This window comes from Centropristis striata, chromosome 4 (genome assembly GCF_030273125.1).
Source record: "Centropristis striata isolate RG_2023a ecotype Rhode Island chromosome 4, C.striata_1.0, whole genome shotgun sequence".
Taxonomy (NCBI): Eukaryota; Metazoa; Chordata; class Actinopteri; order Perciformes; family Serranidae; genus Centropristis; species Centropristis striata.
Genome location: NC_081520.1, coordinates 7,158,925 through 7,173,140, shown reverse-complemented (window position 1 = coordinate 7,173,140; position 14,216 = coordinate 7,158,925). Strand labels below are relative to the sequence as shown.

The 14,216-nt window shown below is 37.2% G+C and overlaps 1 protein-coding gene across 1 annotated transcript in view; it reads right to left on the bottom strand.

The window, feature by feature from the left end:
* The window catches only part of nf1a (neurofibromin 1a), a 114,763-nt gene extending 100,968 nt beyond the window's left edge, over positions 1–13,795 (bottom strand). Inside the window, exon 1 of the mRNA XM_059331950.1 lies at positions 13,584–13,795. Within this exon, the coding sequence (XP_059187933.1) occupies positions 13,584–13,643 (60 nt within the window). The 5' untranslated portion in view covers positions 13,644–13,795. The remainder of the gene's footprint in view (positions 1–13,583) is intronic.
* Positions 13,796–14,216: the final 421 nt, after the last annotated feature.

Here is a 14,216-nt window from a genome sequence, read left to right as displayed (position 1 = left end):
TCACTTCTCCTCCACACGATTGGTTTATACTTAGGGGTGTGCCACATCGTATCGTTCAGGATTATACAGGTATATTTTTTTTATGGTAAAAAAACGCATATATTGGCAACATTCCTACTTCTTGACGTAGTGGTGTAAGGATTTCCCATTAATAACCTAGACCGTGGCAGCTCGCTATGCCGCGCTAACATCACATTTCAAGCTACTGAAAGTATATGTAGCCTACACTTTTCATAATAAGGTGTTTTGTGTTTAAATGAGTTTGGGATAAAATTAAACCTAGTAATTCATGGTAGCAAGGTTTGATACAGTAAGTTAATAATGAATTAATAATTAAATAATTAATGAGTATTTCTCTTGTATTTCTCTGCGTTTTATGATTGTTATTGCAACTTTCAGCTTGAAAACAGTAGCTTTGTCCAACTTAATTCTCAGCTCATTGGCTTATTTACTTACGGCCACAGAACTGAACGCTCAGCGTGTTTCAGTTCAGTGTGTACGGATACGCAGTCATAGATATAATTAAAATTTTAAAAAAATACACAGATCAAAGAAAGAATTTAAGAATTTAATCAAAGACTAAAAAATTTCCACTGACCATTAATCGATCATCGATTAATCATTCCCAACCCTAATCTATCTACAGTCTATGGTCTGAACACACAGCTGTATAGCCACTCAGCCCAATCTGTGACACAGCCCCCTACCATCTAACCCCCCTTCTTCTAGAGTGACTCATCTTCTCTGTTTCAAACATTCCTCAAAAAAATACTATCTGTCTCTGAATGAAATTACCTTCCTTACCGTTTGAATGTTTACTTGCATTCTTAATTATAGTAGAGACTTGTTTATAACCCGATTTCTCAAGAATTAATCTCTATAAGAATCAATCTCTATAACCGTGAGATATAGACATGTGATATTTAGTCTTGTTATAACCACTGTGCATCACAAGACCAGATTTTTTATCCATTTGTGATTATTAAGTTATTACAAATGGCCATATAGAAAATTATATTTTAAAAAATTGCACAGTCACATGGCTTCTGATTACTGAGGAACTGGATGACACTCCCCTTTTTGGGTAAGCACGTCTGCTCATTGGTCAGAAGTTTCTCAGAACTTCCTTCCCAAACATTCCCTATAAAACCCTGTCTGGGAAACTGGGAAGAGACTGTGGATCTTCTTTGACACCGATTTTCTTGGTGGCAGTGCAAAGGTTGCGAACCTTCTGTCTCTGCATTACCCATCCATACATAAAACATATGTGTTTCTATGTTTTTTATTTCTGTTTTTTGTCATTTTGTGTGCTTTTTTTTTTTTTACGTGTTTTTTGTATTTTTTTGTCTGTGTTTTTATGTGATTTTTGTGTTCCAAAATGTTAATCCAGTAAGTCAAAATGACAAAAGAGCTGAAAAAGATGATACCAGCATGACATGGTGATCATTATTTAAGTTGCATATACAGGCAGAATGAAAAAGAGTCAAAAACCAACAAAATAGCCCCAAACTTCAAAGTGTTAATGCACAGGAAGTTGACAAATTTGAACCAAAATCTTCTGGACTTCAGAGGTTTAATGCAAAAGTAATATGCTTCACTCATGTGTGTCTTTATCCTAACCGTTTTCTCTGAACAATCACTTCTACACGACTAAGTTTTGTAAATTTTATCAGTCCTAAACACTGGACTCGTAATTAAGAGTCATGGGATAGGAACTCAATACAGCCTCATGGTTCCATCATTAAGTCAGACTGTCACAGCATCACATGCACATAATATACAATGTTTAACAGGCCATGCCTCTGTCTGCAGGCCAGTGCAGCACAGCGCCTTCAGTGAGCTCTTTGTTTTACGCAACTAGGCCTAGCTATTCCTCCCAAAGGTCACACATACATGCAGTGTCCAGTTTGTTAGGTACAGCTCGCTCAAGCTAATGCAGTGGAACACAACAGTCCTGCAATAAATAAAGGTAATTATGTTAATTGTGTATAAACTTTGTGTGGATTCAACTTTATGACCATTTTGGGATGTATATTGAATTGTGTTATACTCATATGTGTGTCTACCCCCTATTTTAGCTGATTGGTCCAGCTCATATGGGCTTAAATTTGTCTCAATACCTGTAAACGCACAGAGGGTGATCTACACATAGGCCCCGTTTACACGAAGGGAAAACGCAGATATTTCCATGCGGTTTGGCCTCTCATTTACACGAAAACCCCGTTTTTAATCACAGAAAACGATTATTTCTAAAAACTCCGGGCAATGTGGAGAATTTGGAAAACTCCGGTTATGTGTTGTCGTGTCAACTGGGAGAAATTGGGTTTTAGGTTCTCACGCTCATTCTGTCTAGTTGTTTTGAAAGGAACAGGAAGTCGCTCGTGTTATTCGTTGTTGTTGATTCTGAGGATTCTGATTGGCTTGCATGGCTTTATCCTTCTCCCTACACTGCCGCCCATAGGTTTGGCATAGTTATAATGGTGCTCGATGGCGTATTTATGCAGGTTGATGTAAATGACAACTTCTTTGAAAACGATGTTGTGTGCACAATGTTGAAAACTGAGGGGGGGGATATTAGTTTCTCTAAATACCCTGCTATGTATAAACGTGGCCATAGTCCTTGATTTGCACTTGTTTTTCTATCCATAAACACAAATAAGTGTGGATTTGTAAATAGACAATTTTCCATTTGTAAAAACAAAAAAGCCATTTGTAAAACTGAAAATTGAACTGAAGCGTGACTCTGCATTAGTGAATCATCAATCACACAAACGTATCTCTTTCCTCAAAGACGCATTTTTGAGACATTCTTGACAAGATCCACAAACAAACAGCTTGTGACTCACAGATGGCCGCCCTCCTCAACAGTAGGTGGCAGTGTTGTTAGATGCATTGATGTAGCTATTGTTTGGACTCTGGACTTACACTTTACTTTTGATTTTGCGGTAAAGCCATGGCCAAAGATGGTACATAAGTAAAACTATTTTTCTTTGCCCTACATTACATTAGCACCTATACCGTGAAAATAAATGAAAACAATGATAACACTATCGCGACTGTGCCTATTTGGTTAAACGTTTAATTACGCACCAGAGCAGATAGTGTTATCATTGTCTTTAGTGCAGGGGTCTCAAACTCAAATTACCTGGGGGCCGCTGGAGGCAGTATCAAAATAACCAATAAAACACAGAATTACCAAAAAAGACGCAAAATTATTTAAAAAAAGACAAAAAAAGACACAAAAAAAAGACACAAAATGACAGAAAAAAAACTAAATTACTTAAAAAAGATGCAAAATGACCAAAAAAAGACACAGAATTACCAAAAAAAGACTAGGGTTGTCAAAAGTATTGATACTCAAAAAAGTATCGATACTAAAACGTTGTATCCGGATACAATACTCATTTTCAAAAGTATCGAGTATCTGAAGCTTGTTATCATAGGTGCAGTTTCTTTTTGCACAACTGTCTTTTATTTAAATATTAAACCTTCTGTTCTGTTAATTTTTACATGTTGCATTTTTCTTGTTAATAAAAATATTTCTGTTAAATTTTGGGGTCTTTGTTTTTATCCTTGTGGTATCCCAAATGGTATCGAGTTGAAAATTTTAGTATCGTGACAACCCTAAAAAAGACACAAAATTACAAAAAAAAGACAAAATTACCAAAAAAAGACACAAAATTACCAAAAAAGGTAATTAAAAGGAACCTTCCACACACAACACGGTAAAGTGCCATTTATATAAAATTCACATTAAACTAGTCCATGTCCTACTGGAGAGCATGCTAACAACAATTAAAAATGTCACAGTAGCATAAAAATAAAGATTCTATAATACAGTATCTCCCGACTGTGAAAAATGTTATTTGAGATGTTTGCTCTCATTAAGCTCTCAAAGTGCATAAGATGCATTTTACTTCTAAATTTACAAAATTTTCACCCGGGGTTGAATGCCCCCAGACCCCCGTAGATGGTTCAGTGAGAGCTCACAGCAGCTCATTTGATACAGTGAGGTCAAGTTTAAAGAAATGTTCTCACTGCAATGGAATGCTACTATGGGGACAAATATCATCACACATGAATAAAATCTGGCTCATTAAATCCACAGCTATACAATGATATCCAATGCACCGTTCCGCTATATTCATTTAGTAGCGACGGCCCGCTAAAGATTCTGCCCGCCGCTACTTCAGATAAGGGGATTGTTTCACTTTTTTAAATTCTGTTGCAGTGACCACAGTGGGAGGCTCCACCGAACAGTCTTCTGCTCTCGCAGTGCTCGGGACGACCGAGAGACTTCTCCCCCTCTCATTACACTCCTCATGGTACATATGCAATTTAATCCTTTATCAGGCAAAGAAGCACATTTGGTAACATCTATACAGGTCTCCTCGCTCTCCGTGAGCTCATAGAACCACATGGATTTCTACATCACAGATAGTGACACTGTGGCATCTGACCAATCAGTAAATCACACAAGATTCAAGCTTTCCTTTATTGTCATCGTATTAAAAAACTATACAACTAATTTTACGTGTGCTTCTCATATATAAGGTGCTTTAACCCATTTAAGGCGGGAAAGCATTATCGCATTTCTACCATTAAAACCGGGAGTGCTGTTGCGTTATTCTACCATTAAGGCCGGGAAAGTGGATACGTCGTTTTGTAGTATTTGTAGTTTTTTTCCACCTATTTTCAATCTCTTGGCCAATGAAATGCATCAGAATACATGCGGAGTGTCGCAATGCAACACTCCATGGTGGAAGACGACTATATCGGAGGGAGCTCAGAAGTAAGTGACGGATGCAATCTTGATTAAAACAGCACCGATGAATTTATTGCTGATCCGGACTTTGAACCCTCGGAACCAATCGACCGGGAATTATGGATGAGGAATATGTTTTTAGACGACATATTTTAACCGAAACAGAACCGAACAGACAGATTTGTGGCCAACTGGAGATAATTACAATAATAATACTAATTGATTGTGATGATGACATAATAAATCATGACTGTTTATGTCTTTATATATTATTTTATGCGTCGTATGTTTGCATCTTGCTGATGGGCATGTATTAGTATTATGCATAGGATTTTTATTCAGTCAAATGTAACATTTGCTGAGTTTGTTGATTTTTTTAAAAATAAACTCAACTTCCGGTGAAAGCCACTGGTATAAGCTCTCAAATACTTTTTGAATATCATTTCTATCTGCTACAGAGGCTGAAAAATCTTCTGCTGAATTTCCAGAAAAACTTCAGGTTTTAGGGGGTTCTTTCAAAATCGCCCAGAGGTTTTCCAGGCATTTTTTCCAGGCGTTTTAGGCCTAAATGGGTTAACTGACCAGTGTACCTGTTGTATGATGTGTCTGTTGATGTGATGCATGAAGTCAATCATTTTCTGTTGAACTGTTTAAAAACAGGATGTTTAGTCTTAAGTTGGAGACTACATGGTGTTAGTATTACTGAGTCATCTGGTGTTTCCTGTTGAGCCTCAGTTTGCCATGTTTTACTTTCAGCATATTTTTTGAGCATCCAGTACCTTTGAGGTTATCCTGGAGAGAATTTGCCATTCTGTTGGATTGTTGCAATAATAATAAACATACATTTGCATAAAGGAGCATATTGAATGGTAAATGGACTGCACTTATATATCTCTTTACACTACAGACTGCGCTCATTGACCTGTCACACACACATTCATACTGGTGGCAGAGGCTACCCTAAAAAGGTGCCACCTGCCACCATTAGGAATTCATTCACACACCAATGAATGCAGCATCGGGAGCAATTTGGGGTTCAGTATCTTGCTCAAGGATACTTCGACATGTAGGCTGCCATGGTCAGGGATCGAACCACCAACCCTCCGTTCGGAATACGACCCGCTCTACCAACTGAACCACAGCCGCCCCAGAACAACACACATCTGGAAAATAGAACCCAACTGGTCACAATGTGTCACATGTGACCCAAAGTTTTTATAATAATAGATACTTGGACATGTAGGCTGCCATGGTCAGGGATCGAACCACCGATCAGTGGGCGACTGCTCTACCAACTGAGCCACAGCCACCCGCATGTGTGCAGTATAGAAAATGACACTCGACTGCAAAAGAAGCTTTAGAACCAGTGTTTCCCACAGGATGTTCTGAGACTATGATGGCGGGGCCCGAACAAAGTAGGGGGTAGTCGAAATGTTTTGCCCTAAAAGCCTAAATTTGGTGCCTCTCACACATTCTAATGCCACTATTCCATCCTAATCATTGTATTTTTTAATGAATTATTGTAAAGGAGAATGAGGGTTGTTCTGATTTTTTCAAGGCATCTTATTTTGACAGTCTTCTTGTAAATTCTGTGGTGGAATCCTAACACTTACTCTCTTATTTTGAAAGCTACATGTGTTTGCTTTTATCTTGAAGGGGGGGTCTAACGCGTTCTTACCGTAACGCTTAGTAAATACGTGCACCCGGAAAACAAGGGGAGGCTGAATGGCCGCAGTGTGCTTTGTTCTCTTCCAGTGATGCTAGCAATTTGCTCTAACAGGCAGTCTGACCCATATACCGTCTATGGTCAACCCTCACTCAGAAACACTAGTGATGTTAACAGAGTGCTCGCGCGGTTGTTATAACATATATCTATAACATATAAGAGTTTGACGTCCTGGGAGTTTAAAAAAAAAAAGAAAACAATCCCCTATTGTGAAGTAGCAGAGGGCATAGCAGCAGCGGGGCACCACTACCAAATGAACACAGCGGAAACTCCCGAACCTCAGCTCGCAGTGTTGATGTGTACAGAGTTTGCCGTCTGTGGCTGCAGGTGCGGTGCTGCTGCTGGCACTTAGCGACGGATGGTTCATAAATGTAATACCTCGTCAGATGACGTTTATTACTTTAATGCTTTTTAATGGCATTACCTGTGGGTAATTTCTAGAGGTAGACCGATATATCGGCCGGCCGATATTCGCGTTTTTTACTTGTATCAGCATCAGCCGATACGTGCGTGTGTTCGCCGATCAATTAGCCCATTTCACTGAGCCAACAGCAGGCAAGGCTCGGTGCAACATCTGCCATTCTCTGGTGAGCTGCTGCTGATACCAGAATAAAGAAAAACTCATCAAATATGTGGATCATCTGAGGCGCCACCACCTCCAGGCCTAGAACAACATACACATTGTTCGCTACCCAACTGTTAATATGTTTTGTTTGTTTTGTTAATAAATGTTTCTTTTTTTTGTTTAAATTGAGACTTGTGTAACATTTGTTATTATTGTGTCATTTTTATCATGTAAATGGAGGGAGAAAATGCAATATCAGCTTCAAGATTCGGCCCAAAAAATTGGCAGCACATATCGGGGATCGGTTAAGGCTGATGTCAAAATAATCGGTATCGGCCTTAAAAAACCCGTATTGGTGAACCACTACTAGGGTTGTCAAAAGTATAGTTATCGATACTAAAACGTTCTATCCGGATACAATACTCATTTTCAAAAGTAACAATGTGTATTTCGACAGGTTAGTGTCTTTCGTTTCAAACTGACCTATTACTGATGTTATCGTGGCCGGTGGCTTGCATTAATGTTGGCCGTGTTATTATTAGCCATTAGCCGCAGCTAGTAATTAAAGGCTGAAGTCACGTTAATGATTATAAACAACGTAAATAAATAAATCAGGCACATAGTATGCCCATATTACGTTAATTGACACAGTGTCAGTATACTTAAGCATAGAGTTAATAAGTTGACATAAATGTTGGTGACTGAAAAGTGTTATTTTCTCTCTTGAAGTCCCAGAATGAAGCAGAGAAAAGTCGACCTGCAACCAAACAGCAACACACACAGCCGACTCGACCGTCTGTGTTTGACCAACAATGAAAATATGTCTGTTAATTTTTACATGTTGCATTTTTCTTGTTAATAAAAATATTTCTGTTAAATTTTGGGGTCTTTGTTTTTATCCTTGTGGTATCAAAAATGGTATGGAGTATTGAATATTTTCCTGAGTATCGGTATCGAGTTGAAAATTTTAGTATCGTGACCAGTAACCACTACTCAATATCAATGGCAGGCAGCGCCACAGCAGCACAAACACTGTCTGTGTGGACAGCGCTCTGGTGTGAACCACTGCAGGCTGTGCAGTGAGCCACAGTGGAGCTCTACCAAGGGGAGACAGGCAGCAGAAGAAAGCTGAGAGAAGACAGCTACATGTGCATTTAAACTATGTGTAAAAACACCTGTGTGACAGCTGACAAAGGATCTAATGGGCTTCATATGGCCAAATAGCTGATACTGACTGACACTTTTAGAACCCCTGAAAAACTTTGTGTCATCATCAACTAGATTGTCTCCCAAAGTGCTAGACAAAAGAAATGTTCTTTCCTCACCTAAAGATGGCTAAAGGGCAGGAATTGGCAGTGAGGTGTGGGACTAATTTTCCAAAGATTAGGGGGCGGCTGTGGCTCAGTTGGTAGATCGGTTCGTATTCCGATTGGAGGGTTGGTGGTTCGATCCCTGACCTTCACAGCCTAAATGTCGAAGTATCCTTGAGCAAGATACTGAACCCCAAATTGCTCCCGATGCTGCGTTCATCGGTGTGTGAATGAATTCCCAATGGTGGCAGATGGGACCGTTTAGGGTAGCCTCTGCCACCAGTATGAATGTGTGTGTGAAAGGGTGAATGAGCGCAGCCTGTAGTGTAAAGCACTTTAAGTGGTCGCAAAGCGACTAGAAAATTGCTATATAAATGCAGGTCCATTTACCATTTACCAAAGATGTTGATGTAGGCAACAACGATATAAATTGTATAAAAAATGTATGATCAAGTGTTATGCTTTAAGAAAGTTATTTGTTTAAGAAAGCAGCCTTATGAAAACATTTTCATTGTCATATCAGTGCAAAATCAGTCCACAATCCACAGATAATGTCTATCATTCCAGCTCAGAAATAATCAATAAAATCCCATATAGGCCGGGCTATAATTGCAAGCAACCACAGCAATGATTGAAAAAGTTGTATTCTAATATCTGGAAGAATCTATGTAATAACTATCAAAAACCAAAGATCATATATATCACTGAATGAAGAAAATTAAAATTAAAATTACATTTTTCGCTAAAAATATTCACAAAGTACTTTTAAATGCAGGAATTATCTTAAAATGTTGGTTTCTACTGAAAATAAAACGAGTATCCGACATTTTGTATGTTTTTGTTATGATGTGGACACAGGAAAAATCAAAGAAATGAGAAAAAACAAATATAATTTGCACAGTGGACAAACATAGGTATAACATGTTTTTATGTGATACTGTATTGATGTAACAACAAAAATCCACTAATATGACTCATTATAAACAAAAATAAGATATTTTACAGTTTTAGTACACACTGTCCTTTTAACACATCATCACTATCAAATATAAATTGAAGCATGCTTCATAGACATACTGTCATATCCACCTACCTCATGTTCATAAAATTACTCATTATATGATAAGATAAGATAGAACTTTAACAATCCCGAAGGAAATTATGGTTTCAGGGTAGGGCTGGGCGATATGGACCAAAAGTCATATCCTGATATTTTTATTGCAAAGTGAGAGCAAATGTTCGGTCAAAGCTTAATATGACATGTCACAAGTAGTTTCATTGAAACCGTTTATTTAAGTGAACATAAATACTGTATAACAGGTAACAACTACCTTTTTTGTTTTTATATCAAAGCTTCATAAAGTGCACATTTAAATAAAAAAAATATCTTAAATAAAAGCCGCAGCTTGCCTGGAGCAAGGACCACAGTGCAAAATTGAACTATATCAATATGCGATATTGTCTAATTCCATATCACATTTAAAAATATACCAATATATCGATATATCGATATATCGTCAAGCCCCATTTCAGGGATTAATAAAGTTCATATAAGATAAATATATAATCGTTATATAAATTGCATTTCATATTTATTCCAACACTTTCCACACTCTGCATCTTTGCCCTATTGTGTTCTTGTTAACAAATTTAATTGGTCTCTTTTATATACATTTATATTTGTACATTGTGCAAAATAGAAATGTTTACCTTTCTCTAACTTTGTTGACCTTTTTTTAAGTTAAATAACTTAACAAAGTTGACCTTTTTGCAAGATCACTGAGAAAAAGGAAAAACTAGATTAAAATTCCTTGTAGGTGGACACATTCTTGGCAAATAAAGCTGATTCTGATATTATATTATTATTATTATTGATCACTCATTATTAAACAGATGTGGCGCAGACTGGGATTCATGTATACACATATACAGCATATTTAATGAGGAAACCAAACTAAAATAGACTGACTGGCTGGCTGTAATAGAGGCAAGGAAAATTGCCAAAAAGTGGATATAACACTTGAACTGAATGTAGGGCTGGGCGATATGGACCAAAAATCATATCCCGATAAATTTAGGCTGAATATCGATATACGATACATACCGATATTTTTATCGCAAAGTGAGAGCAAATGTTCAGTCGAAGTCAAAGTTATACCTTGATTGTTGCCCTTTTTTCTTGTAAGTTGCTTTGGATAAAAGGGCAGCATTTATATATAAAGAGAGAATTTTTTTTAAACTATATCGATATATGCGATATGGTCTAATTCCATATCACATTTGAAAATATACCAATATATCTTTGATATCGATAGATCGCCCAGCCTTAACTGAACGGTAGTAATACAACCTGAGCAGATAAACACAAGCTAAAATCAATGATCTGTGGCAACTAATACGAGACATAAAGGCTTCTGGAAACCAAATAAGGTCAAATTACTTTTACTTTACTCATTAATAAATATGTATATTGTAGGGCTGGGCGATATATCAATATAAAAGATATATCGATATATTTTTAAATGTGATATGGAATTAGACCATATCGCATATATCGATATAGTTCAAATTGTGCACTGTGATCCTTGCTCCAGGCAAGCTGCGGCATTTATTTAAGATATCTTATCATTTAAATGTGCACTTTATGAAGCTTTGATTTTTTTTTAAAAAAGGTACTCCTGTTATACAGTATTTATGTTCACTTAAAAGAACAGTTTCAATAAAACTACTTGTGACATGTCATATTTGGCTTTGACTTTGACTGAACATTTGCTCTCACTTTATAATAAAAACATTGGGATATATATCGTATATATCGATATTCAGCCTAAATATATCTGGATATGACTTTTGGTCCATATTGCCCAGCCCTAGGTTTCATGTATACACATATACAGCATATTTAATGAGGAAACCAAACTAAAATAGACTGACTGGCTGGCAGTAATTGAGGTATGGAAAATTGCCAAAAAGTGGATATAACACTTGAACCTAACGGTAGTAATACAACCTGAGCAGCTAAACACAAACTAAAATCCAACTAATACAAGACATGAAGGCGTCTGGAAACCAAATAAAGTCAAATTACTTTTACTTTACTAATTAATAAATATACATGGACAAACCATTAATGAAAGCTCTTTGGGTTACAGATGATGCAAGTTCTCCCTGCCTTGCTGATATCTGGTCAACGTTATCAGTTTCAATATGAGCAAATAAAATGACTGCTCATGTAGATTGCAGCTATATTGCAGCAGCTAAATAGTCGTCACACTGTTAAAAAAAAGTCATTTTTTGTCAAAATTGTTTTTTTTGCCTAAATCATCTACTCATGCCACCTATGGTAAAATCACCTACATCCTCAGTTGATCAGATCATGTGAATTTACCCCTCTAAGTTAATGCCCTATGTCAAGTGTGTGATTTAAGTGGATTTATTATGCCTAAGTCAAAATAAAATGTGACTTAGGCAATTTTTAGTAACATGCCTTTGTGACTTAAGCAAGATATGGTAACTCTTTATTTTGAAGGTGTCTACATAAGAGTGACATGAGCGTGTCATAAACATGACATGGGATGTGTCATGAACATTAATGACACTTTGAAGTAACATTAATGCTCATGATACTTGTCATGTCATGTTTCTGACAGGCTTATGTAGACACCTTCAAAATAAAGTGTTACCATATCTTGCTTAAGTCACAAAGGCATGTTACTAAAAATTGCCTAAGTCATTTATTTCTCTTAAGTCACATAATTTACACACAGTGTTATTACTATGCCAATAGCCATCCTTTGTTACATCCGTTTTAAGTGAAATGATCAATAAATGTAATATATTACACTTTTGGTGAAGTTTTTTGTGTTTCCTGCAAAACTTGAAAAATGAGTTAGGCGATTATTTTTAACAGGGTGACGTGATGGAATATCTAAAAGCTTTACTATGGTTGATTCACTTGCCATGTTAAGGAGACTACCTGACAGTGTTGGTTAAGAAATCAGCTAACAAGAAGAGTAGACTTGATTTGCGTGAGCTGAATTAGTTTGTGCAGGTCTGCTAGCAGCTTTGAAAACTTTGTACATCCTGGATTTAAGTGAAATTCAGTTGAACAATGAGTCATCAACTGTAATAAGACCATGCATTGAAACATTTTGATGTGGAGGAAAACTTTAAATCTGCATTTTGTGTTTAATCTTTGTAGTATTCAGACTGAACTGCACATCTCAGCTTTGTAGTACTGTATGAACCATCTTCATTTTTATAAACTGAAGTGAAACTGAAGTGTTTTGGTATTATCCACACTGTTGTCAAACTTTATTTTTTACATATCTTTTGTTTTGTACAGGCTACATCACTGGCCTCTTTTAAATCCCTACTGAAAACTTTCTTTTATCGCAAAGCCTTTTTAACTACTTAATCTCTTGGTTGTTTTTCTCCCCCAGCTCTTGCCACTTTCTGTGTTTTGACATTTGTAATTCCAACTTGTCTGCATTGCACTTTACTTTGCTTTGTTGTTTTATTGTAATTTTTAATCTGTCATCCACTGTGTTTGTATCTCTTGTCTGTAAAGCACTTTGTAACTTTGTTAAGAAAAGTGCTATACAAATAAGGTTTATTATAATATTATTATTATTACATATTTGATCAAAGAGAATGCAGTCCACTAAAATAAAAAATAAAAAAAATAACAAAAAGAAGAGTTGATTTTACGCTTCCAAACTAGGTTTCCTCACATGTCAGTTCCTTCATTTGTTCATGTGAATACAGCGTGCAGACCAGTCACATCTTATTTGTTTACCTTAGATAGCTAGGCCTGCTAATGCTACATAACGTTAGCTGGCACGAAAGAAATCGTAAGCCAATGAACTTTTACTGCTACACTTCCGCTTATGTGCAGGTTTAAATGCCCCTGACTGATGCTTTATTGTGTATTATTTTGCGATCGACCTACAAGGACGGTATAAATCCCAGGACAATTACGGGATCATCTGCTAATTGATCGTGGAGACGGCGCTGCTAAAAAAGACCTCATCCTTCGCATCTGGGACCAGAAACACCCTGACGTTACATTTAGTCTAAAACTAGTCTGGACGGGAAAACGCTCCTGAAATTCGTTAGAAGTTCGGACTCATTTGTTAAGATGTAATGTTAGCGGGAGTGGTGGGGCCTCAAGACAGCCAAAGTTGCTACACCCATCCAGTGATCAAGCCCTCTTACCTGCTCATCAAATCTAGTAATCACGGCCTGGATCCACTCCACTGGTTTGTGAGCCGCCATGGCCGGCCGGAGGGACACCGCAGGGCTCTGCTGCTAGATCCAAGGTATGAGGCTGGAGCTGACAGGCTTTTTTATGAATGGAAATCTTTCCTGACTCGATGGGAAAGGACGAAAGGGATGAGTATTTTTCCCTTTCTGTAGGCTTCACCATGCCACCGCCATGACACACCACCGGAAGTCTTTTTCACAGAAATCGATGGGAGGTGTTGGAGAGCAGGGTCAAGCTGGCTGGGATGAGGAAAACCACTTCCATGCACAAACTTCAAAGTAAACATTGTTGACGAAATGGTTTCCGAATTAAATACAAATGCACATCTGAAGTAAATAACAACTCACGTTACAAGTTTCTGATTTACAGCGATAACCCCAAATAATACTGTGATTAGATGTTCCGCTCAACAAACTGAAACTATTTTTCATGAGGGATTCTTTTTGCTTTATTTTGAATTTTATTTTTCGTGCTTCCGCTTCTCATGTAGAAAATGATGTTAACTTGGCTACTCGCTTGGAACGCATGCGTGAAGTAAGATAATGTTTTAGCACCGATAAACTATTTTATTGTTCATTATAAAT